General features: G+C 47.1%; 1 protein-coding gene across 1 annotated transcript in view; it reads left to right on the top strand.

Annotated features, from left to right (window-relative positions):
* The window catches only part of FGL1 (fibrinogen like 1), a 400048-nt gene that overhangs the window by 373325 nt on the left and 5982 nt on the right, over positions 1-20741 (top strand). The window contains exons 6-7 of the mRNA XM_086962574.1: positions 4457-4545; positions 20238-20425. Coding sequence (XP_086818700.1) covers positions 4457-4545; positions 20238-20425 — 277 coding nt within the window. The remainder of the gene's footprint in view (positions 1-4456; positions 4546-20237; positions 20426-20741) is intronic.

The raw sequence follows: 20741 nt of genomic DNA on the forward strand, positions 1-20741 counted from the left end.
TAGCCATGTGGCTCACAGTGAAATAATCGTTAACAAAGTGCAGTGCTCAAGTGAAAGTGATAGATAAAATTGACTACACAGACTCAGCACAGGGGTTCGAATGAAAGGCTATGTGTCAAAGTTAAAAGCACGCCTGGTAGTGATACTACCCTATGGCGCTGTGCAGGTCGGTCGATATGTTTCAGCCTATTGGGAGGTTTTCCCGGCTTTCTTCAGGACCTAAGACATGGCTACTGCAACTACAGGAGATACGTGTTAAGTGAAAACTAGCAAGAATGTACTAGAAAAAAGTTACATATCTTTCAGGAACTTTAGCGATTGTGTGTCCACTGGAAGGAAAGAAGCATGTCTTCTTCCTATCAAGAGACAAAACATGTATTACTACAACACTAAGTATCACACATACATCCGCATGAATACACAGAAAACGCCTAGAGAGACACCTGCATGAACAATTTACATTCTGCATTTCTGATGAAGCATATTAGCTCTATCACACAGAGGCATTTCCTCACAGTGATACTCGCCCAGCTTTTTGTGGGTGATGACCTCACCTCACCCGGCAACCGCTCCGAGGAAGACGAGTTCTTCGACGATCCCGACGACGAATTCGTCCTGGATCTTGATGAGCAAGACACTGATGACTGGGACCTTAACACTTTCTCAGAGGCGGATTCCTCCCCCTCGTCGAAGGACGCGATCCTTGATCCTCTTGGTGGGGAAATGTTCTCCCCAAAAAACATCTCCCACCCTAACAATAAAAAGTGGTATCCTCACGATCACGTAGCTAAATTTGTCACCAAATGGCTAAGGGACTCTCTAGAAAGAGAATCGCGTAACACCATGAGGTCCGAGTGTCCTCGTCCATTAATAGAGGGTAAAGTCTGTCAGACACCTAAGTTAGACCCCGACCTGATTAAGTTCTTGTTTAAGTTAGGCAAGGATCCAAGAAAAGGCTTGGAAAGGGCCCTTAAAGCCTGTCAAGATCGTCTTCTTGACCTACTAGGCCCCCTTACTAGGATCCTCGACCTTGCTGAGGAATCACATATTTCCAACACACCCTTGGATATTAACCTAATAAAGGGTTGGAGTCAGAGAGCGATAGTACTCCTTGGGAATGCTAACTCCTCGCTCAATATTGAAAGGAGGAAATCTGTGCTTAATAGAATCAACCCGAAACTCGGGGATCTTGCTGAAAAGAGCCATCGTGCAAGCCTAATGGCCTCCTCTTCGTAGAGGATATGATCAAAACTTTTGGCAAATACGTCGCAACATTTACAGCTTTGGACAAAGCCCAAAACAATATGATACGTGTTTTTGGTCAGGCCGGTAGAAGGGGCCGTTCTTCCGGCCGAGGGAATTTCCGGCCCTTCACTTATGGAAGAGGAAGAGGTTCATCCGGTAGAGGCTTCTACCCCTCCAACACCAGGCAGTACTTCCCACAGAGAGGAAGAGGTTCACGTGGAAGAGGCTTCCCCGCTCGTGGTGCTTCCAACAACACCACCCAAAGTAAGTGCTTCTCTTTCTTCTTCCCCTCCAAAAGTCGGGGGCAGGCTCAAACATTTCATTCACGTCTGGGAATCTTTGACACAAGACCCGTGGGTTCTCGAAACAGTTCAGGGTTTCAAAATAGATTTCACAGAGATTCCTTTCCAATTTACCACTCCCAATCCTCTGGTTCTTTCTTCAGAACATCTAGAGATTGTCAAAGAAGAGGTTTCTTCTATGTTGAAGAAGGGCGCAATAATAGAGGTTCCTTGGTCTCAAAAGAATTTTGTAAGCACCCTTTTCCTAGTCGAAAAGAAGGACAAGGGTTGGCATCCAGTAATAAACCTTCGGGAGGTAAACAAGTACCTCGTCTATCGTCATTTCAAGATGGAAGGCATCCATCTGCTCAGGGACCTTCTACTCAAAGGAGATTGGCTAGTCAAATTGGACTGAAAAGATGCCTATTTTACCATACCCATGGCAATAGAACATCAACCTTTTGTCCAATTTATTTGGGACAATCGCCTTTTTCAATTTCAGGCCCTCCCTTTCGGTCTATCATCCGCCCCTTGGTGTTTCACCAAGATCATGAGTACGATAGTCTCCGTCCTAAGAGCCAGGGGTATTCGTCTCATCATCTATTTAGACGATATCTTGATAATGTCCCAATCTCACTCACAGATTCTAGAAGATCTGCAAACCTCCACGAACCTCATAGAGAACCTTGGGTTCATTATAAACAGGGAAAAATCCATCCTTTTACCCTCCAAATCTCTGGTGTTCCTAGGCTTCACTGTGGACACATCAAGGTGTCTCCTCTTACTCCCCAAAAAGAAGATTGCCAAAATTCGGAAGGAGATCAGATTTGTCCTCAAACATCAGTCTCTCTCCCTCAGGGAGTTGGCCAGACTTCTTGGCCTTCTTTCTTCCTCGATCCAAGCTATCTTCCCTGGTTTCCTGAACTACCGTGCTCTTCAGAGAGTGAAAGCCAAAGCTCTCAGATCCGGACTTTGGTACGGAGACCATGTTTCTCTGGACGAAGAAGCCAGACTAGAACTTTCTTGGTGGCTAGACAATTTGAACGCCTGGAATGGAAGAGCTATCTTTGTTTCAACTCCGGACTTCGTTCTAGAGTCAGACGCCAGCCTTCATGGTTGGGCTGCTCATCTCCTCGACCAGGACACTGGTGGTGTATGGACCCCTTCGGAGTCTTCCCACTATATAAATTTCTTAGAAATGACGGCCGGGCTCTATGCTTTGATGAGCTTCAGACAATCTCTTCAAGGCAGATCCGTTCTCCTGAAGATGGACAACGTTTCCGCAGTCTCGTATATCAACCGTCTCGGCGGTACAAGATCTGCCGACCTATCAGATCTGGCCAAGAAACTCTGGATGTTCTGTTTGGAACACAAGATCTCCCTTAGGGCAGAGTACCTCCCGGGGAAATCCAATCTCTCAGCGGATTGGAATTCGAGATTCTTAGTAGATTTCAGCGACTGGAAACTCAATTCGACCGTTTTCAATTCTCTGGCTCACTATTTGGGTCCTTTCGATGTGGACCTTTTTGCAAGCTGTTTGTCTTTCCAACTTCCACAGTATTTCAGCTGGATGCCAGACCCGGGTGCTCTCGCTGTCAACGCTTTCCTCCAACCTTGGGCTCCTCTCCGCCCATACGCCTTTCCCCCCTTTGCTATGATCCAAAGGGTTCCGCAGAAAGTTAGACAGGAACAGTGCTCTCTGGTCCTGATAACCCCTTTCTGGCCATCTCAAGCATGGTTCCCCACAGCTCTGGAACTTTCTTGCGACGCTCCCCTCCTAATTCCAGCTTCTCATGGACTCCTCCTAAACGCAAAAGGAGAAGATCACCACCTGGTTCTTTCAGGGAACCTGAACCTTCTTGCCTGGAAAGTGTCAGGCAATCTAACCAATTGTCTGGACTTTCGTCATCTGCTCTAACACTCCTTGGAGAATCCTGGGCACCTGGAACACACTACAGATATAATAACATCTGGAAAAATGGTCTAGTTGGTGCTTGGAAAGGGACTTGGATCCCGTGCAGGCTCCTATCGTTAATATAGTCAATTTCCTAGTGGAACTTTTTTACAGTGGTCTCTCCTATAGATCTATTAACTGCTATAGATCTGCCATTTCCGCTGGACACTCTATTGTCAATGGTAAGACGGTAGGTAAGAATGTTATTATTTGTAGAGTCCTTAAAAGTATCAGACTTAAAAGGCCCCCTAGGCCTAAATATCAATCTGTTTGGGATGTTAAACTATTACTTGACCTTTTTTGCTCCTGGCCTGATAACTCCCTTCTTAACAGAAAATGTCTTTCAATTAAACTTGCCTCTCTCTTATGTCTGATTTCTTGTTGCAGGGTATCCGACGTTAAGGCCCTAGGTATCTCTATAGGAGTTATGATATGTTGGTGTTAAATTTGAAATTTATAGAAGAACTAAAACTATGTCTGATTTCAGTTTCTACCCTCGTTTTGATCTCTGCAAAAAGCTTTGTGTAGTTGATTGCATGAAGGAATATGACTTAAGATAAAAGACCTTCGTACTCCTGGTGCAAATCAACTTCTGGTTTCCTATGTCAAACCCTTTAAACCCATCTCTTCCTGCTCTATTGCTAGGTGGGTTAAGTTGGCTATGGACTTTGCTTGTATTGATCGCTCTAAATTTCAAGCTCATTCTTTAAGAAGTGCTATGGCCCTTTTAATGCACAGCAATACAGATTTGTGAGGTAATATTGTGCATGAGTAAGCTGCAAGACATCTTTTGAGAATTCCTTGCAGTCATAATCCAGCCACATGCATATGTAAGTGAAACTTACACACACAAATAGCTGTGTGAATCTGGCCCAAATTCCCTATGCTTCGTTGCGGAATGAGAGGCAGGTTTATAAGCTTTATATTTCCAAAAGAGAAAAATGCATCAAAAGTTATAATTTGTCATTCATTTCAGGTGATTATACTTTGAGAATTGATCTTGCAGACTTTGAAGGACAACGTCGCTACGCACAATATAACAGCTTCAGAGTTGGAGACGAAGAGGTAATAAACTCTAATGTCATCCACATGCATTGCTTATGTTGCTTACAAATTTGCTATTTGTTTGTCATCGAGATACAGTTTCACTTTTTGGGAGATGGGAAAAAGTGTCTGCAAGTCATATACTACTATGTACCCAACAGAAGTTCAGGATAGGAGTGCTTTTCAAAAAGACCTACTTATGTAGCACTTTTTTATCCAGCCATAGACTCACTATTATCATCAAAGTATCAAGAAGTGTGCAACACTAATACATTTAATTTAAGGAGCGGTGGCTGCTCCTTCTCCTACATTGCTGTCGAGACCTGGAACGGCCTTCCCCTCCAGCTCCATACAGCTCCCTCGCTGGCAGAATTCAGAAAGAGACTGGGTCTTCGACGGAGACACAGTGCCCAGAGACCCTTAGGGGTGACACTGTTGCACGTTACAAATGCTGTTTGAGTTGATGATTAATTTTAACCACAAGTAGTGTCCTGATTGTTATTCTAGAAAAGTCTGGATTCCTAAATTGCTCTTCTCCTTTGTAAAGCACACATCTCACAGAAGGAGATCCACCACGCTGATCAGGCCATACAGATGTGTTTGAAGTCCTTAACACCTCCATACTATACCAATCCATACGTATCTTCTATTCCAGTGACTCCCAGTTTTGATAAACACATCTTTCACAAGGACAGGCTCATACACAAAATACAGAAAATCAAATAACATACATCTTTCAACAAGGTTTGCACCTGTCAAGCATCAATATCTGGAACCTTTCACTGAGGAACTCAACTCAAACCTGGTGTCTTTCTGGAACAGTCTATAAACCACTTCTTCAAAATCTACTTCAAATGACTAATGTCCCTCTGATCTTTCACATTCCCTATAACCCATTAATTGCTTAATCTTCTACTATATATTTCCATGGAACATGCAGAGTGCTGCATTGACCTAGTGGTGCCGTACTAATTTGTTAAATAAATATTGTCTTCAGTCTAAAGTTTTTTCCCCCATACATTTGAAATCTAAATGGGACATCACTCCTGTAAAAATAACTTTCCATCAAGATGATAACATAAGCACCTATTTCAGTCTGAGTCTGGTGGTTCAATTGACTAATGCGTCCTCTGCAGGAGCCTGTGTTTAACCTCATGGCTACAGGCTGGTCAACTCAGCCTTTCATCCATCTGAGGTTGATAAAATGAGTACCATTGAGTTGGGTATAAAAAGAAATCTGTTATTCAGGGCCAAGATACCTCTGGGTCAACGTGTGCTTTACAAATAGTTATGTTAGTGTTGATATATTTTACTGTTTATATTGCGGAAACCTAGTTGGAAGCAAGACAGTGTTTAGCAAGGGAATATGGTGTGCACTTAAGGCAAGAAGGTAAGATGGGGTGAGAAAGGGATGTATAATACGTGGAAAATCTGCATACCTAGTATAAAAACCTTTCTCTCCTTATTATGGTCAAATATTAATGTGTGGTCACATTTAATAAGAACATGATGGCATAATGCCTGCTACCAGAAGCCAAGGTGAAAGAAAGGTCATAGAGCAGCCTTGCAGATGCAATTTAAGCAGTTAAAGCTTTTATTATTGAGATCTGTGTTCCAAAATTGCTAGGGATCAACAGAAAGGAGAGATTCATGGCAACACGTTTATCTTTAGCCATAGTTCATTACAGGAAAGAAATAATTTTCCTGCATGTTACTACTCATTCTGAGCTACAGCGCTTTTTAATTTTGATTTACTATAAACTAATTCTACCGTTTTTGCGACAAATTGCTGTTTTTGGTGTACTTAATCTTGCACTACATATTCCACTTTTATGTTTAAAACCATACTATTGCTTTCATATTTAGGAGCAAGACCCTAAGGATTTAATATGTGTGTAACAAGGATGATAGTAGGACCTTGTATTGTTAGGAACAAAATACCCCCTGCCGCACATTAAAAGGATAATGCAAGCCACCTTGAAGTACCATGACCTTATAAAGAGCTCGACCTTCAGCCTCATTCCTCTATATGGTCACAGGACACCTCGGTGATGTGCAATATCCGTATGATGTATGACAGAGGGTACTTTAACCAGTATGTTATGGTTAGAGCCAACTGAGATTTAGGCCCAATTTATTTCCTGCCAGAGAGCCCATTGTTCTGCCATGGCGAGAAAGTAAATTACTGCATCGGAACTTATAAATGACCGCCATCCTGGCAGTCATTTATAAATAGGGCTCCCGGTTTTATGGTGTTTATTTTTTTAACATTTCTGTCTGTATTTATCCATATTTTTTTTTGCCATTTTATCTGTATATATCCGCATGTATTTTTGTTGCAAGCAAGATAAGACTCTGGAGCTAGTATTTTTCCACGTTTATTTAAATAGACAGTGCACACAGTTGTTGTAGGTTTCGCTATATTTATATATACGCCAAATTAAGTGAATACAATACATTTGTGAGCTGCTGCTGTTACAATATTGGAAACACTATGTCACTAGCCATGATTATTAGATGCACACACATTTAGAATTTAGACGAGTGCACCAGTGCACTATCAGTGACCTGGCCAAAGAGGGCATGAAAGAGCTGACAGCTTTCATGATAATTTAGATATATTGGGTGCCTCCTTGCTCTTATTGCCAGTTCCATGCTCCTCTCTGCAGCATCCTCTGTGGTGCAAGTTGCTGTCCACAGCTGAACGAGCAAACAACCTCCTTTGAGGCAGCGGGCTCTTATTTCTGACCACCAAGGATCTTTAAAGTGTCATGCCAACACCTTAGTCCCATCTCCGCCTTTCGCCATGGTCTCCCATGTGGCTAGGACAGTCATGAGAATAAATCATCCACCTGGTATTGGAATAAAGTTGCACTCCTCAGAAATTAAGGCCCTGCAACAGTTCTGCCGGCTCTATTTCCCTCACAGTTGTGAAGCCTGAAATAATGAACAACACCCACATGAGCTGGCATCTTTTGAATAACTTTGTTTTCAACTAATTCCTTTGCTAATGCAAAATACATTTTCCAGAAGGGAGAGACAGTCTCTGCATTGAAAAGTCTGGGCCTTAGACGTGTATCATTTGCCTTATTTGACTTTTTACTGCCTAGTAGCATTGAACCTTTTACTGAATTTAGAAGACAAAGTTCTTGAAAGAACATTTCATCTTATTATGGGGCATATTATCAAGGGGGTTTATCTCTGCTTTTTTTACTTTAAAAACCAAGAAAGCGGAGATAAAATTATCTCCCTATTACCTAGCTGTCGCTAACACCAGTTAGCGACAGCTAGTAGGAGATAACGACCATCTTGGACCCCACTTTGCATGTCAGTGATATTTATCACTAATGACATGCAAAGTGGGCGTGCCAAGATGTTAGCGACTGGAAACAGTCGCTAACATCGCTATCTCCTATTACCAACTTTTGGAGATATTCGCGCTAAGCGCGAATATCTCCAAAAGCTAACACATACCCTGAGCAGTTCTTAGCCATGTTATCCAATGGGAGGTGGGTAACATGGCTAAGACCATTAGCTCGGTAATGCATGAATATCGCGGACTTTTCAGCGATATTCATGCATTGCGGCCGATTTTTATCGCATTTGCGATAAACCTTGGTAATACCTAGGTTTATCTGCGATAAAAATCGCCGCAGCTCAGCGGTACATTTTTGTCTCTAACCAAGCAATAGCGATAATTATCGCTATTGCTTGGTAATATGCCCCAAAGTTCTTGAAAGAACATTCCATCTTATGCAGGAATTGGGCACCCCAGTAAATATCAACAAATCCACAATCACTGTAGTACAACCATTCCAGCAGGCCAGGTCAAAAGGATCACATAGGTCTATTCTTCTTCACAAAATTCATCAATTTCAGAGAACCTCTCATCCAGCAGTTCGATGGGTTGCCTCACTTCTGGGCTTTATGACATTGTGTATCTTTTTTGATCCCAAATGCCATACTCCACGTGCAGCTTAAACAAGAGTGTTTATAGAATATGAGTTTTGGATGAGAAATGGAATACATACACCATACCTTGCTGGTGACAGAAGAATAAGATATTGAGAGGTATACCCTTCCAGCCATTACTCTCTCCTCAGTCACGTCAATTGTGATGGATCCTTTGGATGAAGGTTGTGGTGCTTACATGTATGTCCTGCTGAAAGAAGAAAATGGCCTACCTATGAACAATCATAAGCATGTTGGAGCATAGAAGAGTCCACCTAGCTCCTATGTCCTTTCTGCTCTCAAATAACATTGAGTTCCTTTTAGTGCAAACAGTTTATAATCTAATCACGTAATCACATAAAGGGGTATGAAGTAGATAACTCCCTCCTGGGAGATCTAGCACTTAATTCTAACTTAGATTCTCCCTATCATAATGATGCACACAACAGGCCTTCATAACATGACGGTGCAAAAGCCAGGCATCTCATGGAAGAACACGGATAGGTTCTGAGTAACCAGATACTCAAGCATGTCTTAAGCATTTGGGAGACAATGTGCCTTGACTTGTTGGCTGTGATGATTTATGGCTTACGTCTCAGCGCTAGGTGAGCGCATTAGTGCAATACTCCAAACTTACACGAGCTGAGTTTTTTCTGAAGAACAAAAGGCTGGCAATGGTCACAGAATGTTGGCACTGATTGGTCAAAGACATCATGTCTCTGGAGGATGAAGTATGCATCAGTGCCTGACCGTTAACTACATTTCCTAAGATTCTACTGAACTCTCAAGTTGTTTGAAAATGGCAGTATCCCTTTTGAACTTGTCAGGTATACATTTGTCATGATTGCTAGGCAATCGAGATTCTTTGTTGGTGCAGCCAGGAACTTCATTTCAGATCTTGTGTAAACTCTGGAGAGTTTGTATTTCTTGGATGCATGTCTGGAAAATGGAAGCTTCATTTCAGATCTTGTGTAAACTCTGGAGAGTTTGTATTTCTTGGATGCATGTCTGGAAAATGGAAGCTTATCTAGAGAAGCATTCTAAGGATTAAGTCATGTTTGGCATCAAACTGTTGATAACTTTAGGAGCTTAATCTGAATAACTTTGGAGAAGTAGAGAACTGTTTTTGTATATTCATCTGATCCTAATTTACATGAAAAAATGGAAAGGATCATCTTCAAATAAAGACTTTTGAAATATTCACAATGCACATATTGCATTATCAATCAATCAATCAATCAATGAAAGCATTTATATAGCGCACTACTCACCCGGAGGGTCTCAAGGCGCTAGGGGAGGGGGGGTCCGCTATTGCTCGAACAGCCAGGTCTTGAGCTGCTTCCTGAAGGCAAGGTGGTCCTGGGTCAGGCGGAGGTGGGTCGGGAGGGAGTTCCAAGTCTTGGCGGCCAGGTAGGAGAAGGACCTTCCTCCTTTGGTGGTTCTTCGGATGCGGGGGACGGCGGCGAGGGCGTGGCTGGTCGATCGAAGCTGGCGTGTGGGTGCGTAGAAGTTGAGGTGGCTGTTGAGGTATCCTGGGCCTTGGTTGTGTAGGGCTTTGTGTGCGTGGGTGAGGAGGCGGAAGGTGATTCTCTTGTTGACCGGGAGCCAGTGCAGATCTCTCAGGTGTCCGGAGATGTGGCTGCGACGGGGGATGTCCAGGATGAGTCGTGCTGAGGCGTTCTGAATCCGCTGGAGTCTCTTCTGGAGTTTGGCGGGGGTTCCGGCGTAGAGGGAGTTGCCGTAGTCCAGACGGCTGGTGACGAGGGCCTGGGTGACCGTCTTCCTGGTCTCGGTGGGGATCCACCGGAAGATCTTACGTAGCATGCGCAGGGTGTTGAAGCACGACGAGGAGACGGCGTTGACTTGTCTGGTCATGGAGAGGGAGGAGTCCAAGATGAAGCCCAGGTTCCTTGCGTGGTCTGTTGGTTTGGGTGCGCTACCCAGGGCGGGGGGCCACCAGGAGTTGTCCCAGGCAGAGGGTGAGGATCCCAGGATGAGGACTTCCGTCTTGTCCGAGTTCAGTTTCAGGCGGCTGTTCATCATCCACTTGGCTACGTCTGTCATCCCTTCGTGTAGGTTGGCTCGGGTGGTGGCGGGGTCGTTGGTGAGGGAGAGGATCAGCTGGGTGTCGTCGGCGTAGGAGATGATGTTGAGGTTGTGTTGGCGTGCGATGGCTGCTAGGGGGCTCATGTAGAGGTTGAAGAGGGTTGGGCTGAGTGAGGAGCCTTGAGGAACGCCGCAGATGACTTCGGTGGCTTCTGATCTGAACGGGGGGAGGCGGACCCTCTGCGTCCTCCCGGCGAGGAATGAGATGATCCATTCCAGTGCCTTCTCCTGGATTCCGACGTTGCTGAGGCGCTGCACTAGGGTACGGTGGCAGACAGTGTCGAAGGCCGCGGAGAGGTCTAGGAGTATGAGGGCCGCTGTTTCTCCGTTGTCGAGCAGGGCTCGGATGTCGTCGGTGGCTGCGATCAGGGCGGTCTCGGTGCTGTGGTTGGCCCGGAAGCCAGACTGCGAGGGGTCGAGGGATCCGTTCGTCTCGAGGAAGGCGGCCAGCTGCTTGTTGACGGTCTTATCGATGACTTTTGCAGGAAACGGGAGCAGCGAGATGGGGCGGTAGTTCTTGAGGTCGGTGGGGTCGGCTGAAGGCTTCTTTAGTAGAGCGCTGAGTTCGGCGTGCTTCCAGCTCTCCGGGAAGGTAGCGGTGTCGAAGGAGGTGTTGATGATGTCCAGCAGGTGGGGTGCGATGACAGTGTCGGCCTTGTTGAAGACGTGGTGAGGGCAGGGGTTGGTCGGAGATCCGGAGTGGATGGAGTTCATCGTGCGGATGGTGTCTTCGGTGCTGATCGGGGTCCAGGCGCGGAGGGTGGTGGTGGGGGGCGGTGGTTCAGTCGTGGAGTGCGTCGGTTGAGTGCTGAAGTTGTTGTGTATGTCTGCGATCTTGTTGTGGAAGTAGGAGGCGAGGGAGTTGCAGAGGTCTTGCGAAGGGGTGATGTCGTTGTTTCCGGCGTTGGGGTTGGAGAGCTCTTTAACGATGTTGAAGAGTTCCTTGCTGTTGTGTGCGTTGTTGTCCAGTCGTTCCTTGAATGTAGTTTTCTTGGTGGCGTTGATCAGTTGGTGGTGTTTTCGGGTGGCGAAATCAAGGTAAGGGACTCATTGGTATCAATGTGGTTTATGTGGTTCTGATGAATGTCTGTAATATTATAGCTTGTAAAAGACTACCTTAAATGTATATCACAACACCAGAGAGTGTGTACTCACAAATAAGAAGGGAGATCCTTTGTTATAGAAGAAAGTTTGCTTATGACAAGGGATACAATAGCAATAATTAACTTTCTATTTCTTATGTTCCAATTTGCAGGAACATAGTGTTCCACTTCCAAAGAGAGAGTCTAAATCACAGAGATATTTGTAAGGTACATAATTTTCATAGAAAGCAATAGTGAACTCAGTAAAGTGATTAGTTACTAAAGATATTAATCTTGTCTTTAGATGTCCACCATAAACCAGTCAACGTGGTGACATCTAGAATCTCTTTTTCTCTTTTATGCAATTTTCCTTTTCTTTGGTCCAAGTTTAACCAACATACTGTTACTGTGTACTTGATTGTGGATATGGAGAAGTTCAGGAACAATCATCACCTCATGGTTAGTGCTTTCTGGCATTTGCCACTGTAAGAAGAGCAACAAGCTGAAACTTCAGATTCGGAGTCTCAAATTCCAGCTACAAATAGGATGATAGAAAAGTTAGAAATATTTAGGATATATACCTTTGCACAGATTTCTCTCCTCCACGAGGTGACTATCAAGCCGAAGCAAAACAGGCCATGAAGGATACTCATTGCACGAGATTTGTTTTGCCATTATTGGTATGAATTTCTTCCTCTTAGTGGTGCTTCTGAGACTGTGTCTCATGAGATTCTCTGCTTTAGTCTGTAACAACAGGGTATTTGGAGTAGGCTCTATCCTACCTTACGCAATGTCTTATTGAAAAGCTTGAGGGTAATCCGCTTCTTCCGTTTCAGCCATCCTTCACACCTCTCCTGTGTGAGGTCACACATGGGTTGTCACTTAATCCCATGACTTTTGGGGGAGGAGCTTCGCGGGCAAGCAAGATGGCCGCGTAAGCTAGGAGCTCCGCAGACCTGCAGACCCTCCGACCCTCCGCACTTATCCTGAAGAAATCCTGATCCACGGTGGTGGATTCCAATTGGCGAGTGGTCGTAGACACGGGACCCGCTTTCCGTTCCCGAATCCGACATTCCTTGGCGAAGGTACGTCGTGTTGAACTTTGTGCCAGAGCTGCACCATTGTCCTGTAGATGGCCGACGATCGAACCGACGTAGAGCATGATCGATATGCTGAGTGACCGCCTCTTAAACCTGCTGCTGAGTGAACGTAGCCGCGGAGTTGTTAGCTGTTGACCAGACATTCGGGGAGGCTCCGCTCCGCGCCTGTTTGAGTGCCTACAGTGACATCGGACTGCTACCCTTTGCACTACCCGGACCCAACATGGCTGGCAGGGGTGATCCCGACAGGACGGCGAACCGTGCCACCAGGAAGACGATCCAACCCCAGACCAACAAGATCGACCGGTACGCCCAACAAAGGACCTCGCCCACTGTTGTCGCTCAATCCAAGGGCTCTCCACGGGCAGGCTCGCCCGAAGGATCGGAGCCCTCTCTCCGCGATATAATGGGGGCTATCGCTGGCATCAGGACTGAGATGCATAAACAACACGAGGTCCTGGCACATAAGGTGGACACTCTCGCTATTGATCTCAATTTGATCAGGGCCGACCTGGGCAAAACGAACGATTGAGTGAAATCTCTCGATATCAAAGCTTCCAGCCTCACGACCGATGTATCCGCCCTGCAAGCGGAGGTCCGTACCTTACGGTCGGTTAATGATCAGTTCTCGAGGCGGCTGGAGGACTTCGAGGGACGTGCCAGGCGGCAGAACGTACGCATTATTGGGGTACCGGAGGGTGCTGAGGAAGCGTCCGTTGACCTCTTTGTCGAGGACTTGGTTAAGACTCATCTGGCCCCAACAGGCCTCAGTCATTTCTTCTCGGTGGAGCGGGCACACAGAATACCGGGCGGCCCTCCGAAGACGGGCGTCGCACCGAGACCCATCATCGCCCGTTTATTCAACTTCAGAGATCGAGATGCGATCCTTCCGGCTTCGAGGCGACATGGGCCTCTCAAGTTCCAAAACGCAGATGTGAACTTCTACCCGGACTTCACCAGGGCTGTTCAGAGACAGCGCCAAAGTTTTGCGGGGGTGAAGCGGCGCCTCAGAGACTTGGGGCTGAAATACTCTATGTTGTTCCCCGCTAAACTGCGCATTGAACGCGATGGCCGTGCCCTGTTTTTTGATATGCCTGAGTCTGCGAGTGACTGGCTGGACACTTTGCCGCACCGGCGCGAGGAGCAGGATGAACATTCTGGGGGTGCCTCTGGTGGCTTCGATCCTCAGGAATAGTACTTCTTACACTACCTTGGTCGGTTGGTGTGACCGTTGACTATGACCTATAATGCCAAGCTGTTGCACTTTATTGGTTATATCCTATTCTTCCATGGAGGGTGGCAGGGGGGGACGGCGAGGGTTCCTTACTCCTCTAGGGTCTTTTTGTAGTTTAGTTCATGGGGCGACAGGCACACTGCTGGTTGGGGGGGCTTTTTAGTCTGCTGCAGGGGTGCAGGGTGGGGAGTGGTGGGGGGGTTGGTTCTGTGTGTTTTCTTTGCTTCTTTCTTCTTTCTCTTAGGCAATGGGTAGTATGCTACGCCTTGTTTCATGTATCGGTGAGGCCTTTGGGGGCTGGCGAAGGTTTGGGATACGACGATGGGGGGGTAGGAAACTGAAAGTTCTTTGTTGGAATGTCAATGGCCTGGGTGATCGTATTAAGAGAGGGGTGGTATTGCAACTGTTCAAAAGACATATGCCTGATGTTATTCTCTTGCAGGAGACACACTTGGTGGGGAATACATGCCGAGCACTCAACAGGAGGGGTTTCAAGATGGTGGCACATTCGGGGTTCTCTTCGGGGTCCCGAGGGGCTGGTGTTATGATACGCACGTCTCTCCCTTTTGAGATTGATTCCACTATAGTGGATGAGAGGGGGTGGTACGCAGCCGTCGCAGGGCAGTGGGAAGGGCGTGTCTTGACTCTGGTTTCGGTTTATGTCCCCCCGGGGCTGCAAAACAACACTTTTCAGGACCTTGGAAGCGCCATTTTGAATCTGCCAGCTGGGTTGCTCATTGTAGGGGGTGACTTCAACTCGGTTTGCTCCGGATCCTTGGGCATACATCCGCCTAGAGACCTCCGTAGCTCACAACTGTGGCTTCCCACTTTCCTTGATACCATGGGGTTGGTCGACTGCTGGAGACTCCTACACCCCATCCACAGCCAATACTCCTTTCACTCCGGGGCACAAGGCAGCCTCTCGAAGATTGATTATGTTCTTGCCTTAGCTGCGCATGCACCGGCAATTTCTGAGGCCCGCTTCTTGGCGAGGGGCATTTCGGACCACTCCCCGTTGTGGGTTTCATTCGATTTTAATATCTTTGTTATGGAACGACCGGTGGTGGTCAATCCGTGGTACTTTCGAAACCCGAAGACGCGTGGTCTATTGGCCAATGCCATCGAGCTCTAGTTTGCCGAGAATGTGGAATCGGTTGCATCGGCGGCTACCTTATGGGAGGCGTTTAAAACGGTCTTGCGGGGTGAGGCTTTCGCCCTTATAGCAGAAGCTCGCAGGGACAGAGACGCCAACATGGTGCACATCGAGGCAGAGATTATGGAATTGGACTCTCAACTGGAGGCAAGTCCCGTGCCGAGCTGCTACATAGTCTCTCCCTAAAGCAATCGGAGTATCGAGACCTTGCCACTGACGCTGCTCTCGTGATGGGTAGGGAGCAGCAGGGTCGGATTTACGATGTTGGTGACAAGGCGGGCAAGCTCTTAGCTTGGCTCGATAAGAAAGAGAGGGCCAGCCGAATCGTCCCGGAGATACTGGGAGACGACGGTTTGTTGGTTACCGACCCGAGCGCAATCGCTGAGACATTCTCGGAATACTTTCAGGGCGTTTATTCCTCTGTTTCGGACCGGTCTGAGGCCGATTCGAGTGCTCTCCTGTCGGAGATCGATCTCCCGTGCCTGTCTGAGGCGGATCGCGATGATCTGGACAGGGATGTCACTGCAGACGAGGTTGCGCTCGCGATTCGCTCTCTGAGGTCCGGCAAAGCACCTGGTCCTAACGGTATTCCGGTAGAGCTGTACAAAATCAAACCGGACGTGGTTTCCCCGGACCTGCTGAACATGTTCTTGGAGGCGCGGGAGGCGGGCATTCTTCCCCACGACCAGAGGCTGGCCACCATTGTGGTTATCCACAAGGAAGGGAAGCCAAGAGATCTGTGCCGATCGTATCGCCCCATTTCTTTATTAAACGCGGAGCCTAAGATTCTAGCCAAAATGCTCGCTAATCGTCTGATTGGCGTCATCGGCGACTTAGTGCACCTGGATCAGTCGGGCTTTATTCCACACCGCAACACTGCTCTTAACCTTCGTAGACTTCACGGAGTCCTGGCCAGGGCCCATACACTTGAGGAGCCGGCTGTCCTGGCGTCGTTGGACGCCACGATGGCCTTCGACTCCCTCGAGTGGAGTTACCTGTGGGCAGTGTTGGCGAAGCTCGGTTTTGGCCCGGAGTTCGTGGAGTGGGTCAAACTCCTATATGCTGGCCCCCTGGCCAACGTAACGGTCAATGGTCGAGTTTCAGCATCCTTTGTTCTTCAAAGGGGCACCAGGCAGGGCTGCCCCCTGTCGCCCCTCCTGTTTGCACTAGCTCTCGAACCGTTGGCGGCCTGGTTGCGTGGCCACCCCGACCTACATGGTATCCGGTGGTCCCCTGACTTCGAGGACCGAGTGTCACTGTACGCAAACGACATTCTTCTGTACCTCACCTCCCCCTGCAAGTCCCTCATTGTGGCCTGCGACGTGTTGCGACTCTTCGGTCAGTACTCCGGACTAGTTATTAACTGGTCCAAGTCCCATTTGTACGTCCTAAAAGGGGGAACGCCGCGCCTCCCGAGAGGTTGCAGCATACAGGTGGCGAGCCAAGGCATCAAATATTTAGGGATATACATCTCCACTAACTCCAAAGTACGCTATGAGCGCAACTTGCTCCCCCCTCTTCTCCGCCTTAGGCGAGATGTGGAGGGGTGGCGTAAACTCCCGCTTTCTCTGCTTGGGCGTGTGGCGTTATTCAAAATGATGTCCTTGCCCAGGTTCCTGTACGCCCTACAAAACACTCAAGACCCAGTGCCAGCCCGATACTTCGGTGAAATCGAAAGCCTACAACGCGCCTTACTTTGGGATGGTCGCCCTCGCATCGCTATCACGAAGCTTACGCTACCGTGGTACGATGGGGGGATAGCTCTGCCTGACGTACGGAGGTATTACTGGGCATCCCAGTTGGCGGCTATTAACCATGGACTCTACGGTCCTGTGGACAATCCGGGGTATGCTATGGATCGGTAGCTTCTGGGCGGCGGGAGATACCATAGGGCGCTCTACACGAGGTCTCTTGACAAACGGATGTCTGGTCCAACGAAAACCGCCGTACATATTTGGAGGGCTGTTACAAAGGCGCAGGGATGGAAGGGTAGGCTAACTAGGCATGGGCGGAAAATCCGTTCCGCTAGCGGATTTTGCGGATTTTCGGGAAATCCGCAATCCGCGAGATTTGCGAATCTCCCGCAAAATCCGCAAATCCGCGAGCAGCGGATTTTGCTCGCACTGCTCGCACTGTTCGCGTGAGTTCGCGTGAGTTCGCGCCCCGCGAATAAGTGCAAAATTGCAGAAATACGATCTTAGCAAAACTGAAAGTAACTACTTACCAGGTTCAAAAGTTCAGGCTCATCATTAGTAGCCATTTCCTGTAGTGCTTCCTGAGGGGCCCCTCCAGAGTTCAGTTGCCAGTTGAAACTATTATGTGACCCTGCTCTGAACCTCAGAATAGTTACACATATGCCACAAAGGTCCTGAATTACAGCTAAGGGAGACAAGCAGGAGCCAGGCTGGAAGTTAAAATCCATTAATCAGCCCCTAATTCATTATTGTCAGTTGGGGCAGGGCAGGTGTTGTAACTAATTTTGCAACAATGAAAGCACTTAGCAAGTGCAAAAGATCACTAATCAGGGCGCACTAAGGAAGCAGGTGCCAGCTAAAAAAATATTCTGTGACACATTAATCAGCCCCAAATTAATTCAGGTCACTTGAGGCAGGGAAGGTGTGCTTTGCTTTGCCGAAAATAATGTACACTGGACAACCAGAGGGTGTGGTGATGAAACAGAGGGTGGCATGGGTGGGCCAGAGGGTGGCATGAGTAGTCAGAGAGTGGCAGTGGTGACAGAGAGTGGCAGTGATGAAGAAGAGTGTCCCAAACAGGCTGGACACGTAGAAACAACAAGTTCGCGAAACTTGCGACCCGACAGGTAAGTTCGCAATTTGCGAAAGTGTACAAAACCCTCGCGAACTGGCAGAAACACGGGCGAACACAAAAAAAAAAAAATCCGCAAATTCGCGGGAATTCGCGGATTTTGCGGATTGCGAATCCGCAAATCCGCAAAATTCGCGAACGCGAGATCCGCAAAATTCGCTCATGCTTAAGGCTAACGAAGATGACCCCACTCTACGACTCGGACATACTGGGTAGATTGTGGCATACTAAAGGCTTTGATAAGTGGGACCTGATTGGCATCTCTAGGGTGGAGGACATGTTGCTCCGTGGTGAAATAAAAACTTTCGCCCAGTTACAGGCGGAGTTTCAGCTGGGTGGCACGGAATTTTTCCGGTATGCTCAGTTGCGGCACTCACTATTGTCCGTCATGCCGGAGGGCGAGGCGATCCCCGACAGTTCTCCCCTGGAGGACAGGGTACTGGATGGCCATATGCCAGACAGTGCCATTTCATTAACATATAAGAAGCTCATCAATGTTCGTACAGACCTCCTCCTGGGTGTGAGGGAGCAGTGGGTGCGTGACGGGGTGGAGATTGATGACGAGGATTGGCAGAGTGCGGTTTCTTCCCAAAAGGAGGTCGCTATCTCTTCCCGTCTACGGTTGGTGCAGCTGAAAATCTTGCACAGAGTCTATGTCACTGGCCCCAGACTTATACACATGGGACACTCTGCTGATGGCCTCTGTAGGCGTGGCTGTGGTGCCCTCGCCACATTTATGCATATCATATGGGAATGTGATGCAATAGCTTCTTACTGGCGGCGCGTGCACTCGATTATGAGCGAGGTAACTGGGGTGGAAGTGCATGCAGAAGCCAGAAGATGCCTCCTGAATATATGGGGCCCGACAGACCACAACGTGGCCCAGACCCGATAGGTGACCCTGGGCAATATGGTTGCGAAACGGGACATCGCACAAATGTGGGGAGCCACGACGGCTCCGTTGGTTGTACGGTGGAAGGCCAATATGGATTGGTGTATGTTCCGGGAAAAGACTGTGTATGTTGCCAGGGGTAAGCCTAAAAAGTGGCAGAAAATGTGGGGTGCCTGGAATGAATACAGGGGTGACATTTGCGTACCTCCAGAATCTGCTCCGCAGGAAGAACACTTGTCACCATAGCCTATGGTTCCAACTGGAGACTTTGTACTCTGTTATCCTTTGTTTCCCTCCCCCAGCATTCCTAGTGTCCCTATTAAACTGATTATTACTGTGTTTTCTGTGCTTGACCGGCCCCCTCATTATGCCTCACTGTACTTTAACTTCATTGCCTTCTTCATTGCGCCAGTTTCGGCGCCTCTTCTTTTCCTTTTCTCTTTCTCATGTTTTCTATATAAAACTTGAAAATAACCTTTGTTCGTTCTGAAGTACTGATTCTGCACTTTGACTTACTGTGGTCCGCTCTGCTGCCTCGCCTCCGGGATGTAAGGCTGAATAGCTGTGTGCATTGTTTTAAAATAAAGGTTTTAAAAATTAAAATAAAAAAAAAAATCCCATGACTTTTAATGTCTGCATCATTCCTTTTGCTTTACTAATAGAGTCTTTTGGAACACTTTGAAATCTCAAGCTGATGACACCCAAATTATTGTGCTGATCAAAAAGCACTTTAGTCAGGTTCAATCCAGATTTCAAGTGTATATGATGGCTTGGCCTCTTGGATGAGTACTAACCAACTTAAAATGAATGGCACACCTCCTTCATTCTGGACGTCTGACTGGTGGCCAATGGAGTTGGGGTAATTCTCATATACCTTCCACCTCTGTACACTAACTAAGGGTACATTTTGGCTGTGATCTTTCATCTACTAATCAAGTTAATACAGTTAATTCTACATGTTTCCAGACAGTGCAATCTGAGACATATTGCGGGCTTGCCAAGAATTTACAGTGTGCTTACAGCCCACCCATTCATTATCACCGGTTGACTTTATTGTGACTCTTAAATGCTTGCTTCTTATTTGATGGCTTTCCTTGTCCCCTCTTGTCTATCTTGTATTTGTACCTCACCTGGAGCATAGCCTCTTTACCATCCTCTTGATTGGTTGATATGTTTTATTCCACTGTTCACTTTTAGGGAAATTTTTTTTTTTAATTTTTGTTTACAAACTACATTAGAGTGCATGTGATTTCCAGTTCTCTCCTTAAAGGGCTTCTTCCCATGCCAAACAGTTTTGCTGAAATGTGAATCAATTGTAATACCTCTGCAGTGTTTTAAACATTTACATTTTTGCTTGCCTTCCCCTTAGAGCTCATACCAGATGACTTTTGGCGACTACTCTGGAACAGCAGGAGATTCTCTTGCAGGCAGCTTTAACCCAGAGATGGAATGGTGGGCCAGCCACAAGGGTATGAAATTCAGTACAAAGGACAAGGATAACGACAACTATGAAGGAAACTGTGCTGAAGAGGAGAGCAGCGGCTGGTGGTTTAACAGGTTATTTGCATTTGTGCCCTTTTCCTGGTTTAAGACACTGTCACCCTTGTTGTCTTTTTTTTCTTGGACAGCCATTGCTGGGAGGTAGAGATTAAGGTTAGATTCACCCTCTTTACTGAATGCAGTTCCACAATATCCAGAATATGTAATAGGGATTCCACTGAACATGTGTGCAAACCCCTCTTTCCAGAAAGAAAAATTATTTTCTAGAGTGCCCTCACCCACAGGGTTACCCCTAGGTGGCATGCTTCACCATTGGGGTCCTGTCAATCTGCTGTGGATTGAGGCGTGCTGCGACTGGCGCACTACGTAGGAG

The sequence above is a fragment of the Lissotriton vulgaris genome, chromosome 3_1 (assembly GCF_964263255.1).
Source record: "Lissotriton vulgaris chromosome 3_1, aLisVul1.2, whole genome shotgun sequence".
NCBI classification, from domain to species: Eukaryota; Metazoa; Chordata; class Amphibia; order Caudata; family Salamandridae; genus Lissotriton; species Lissotriton vulgaris.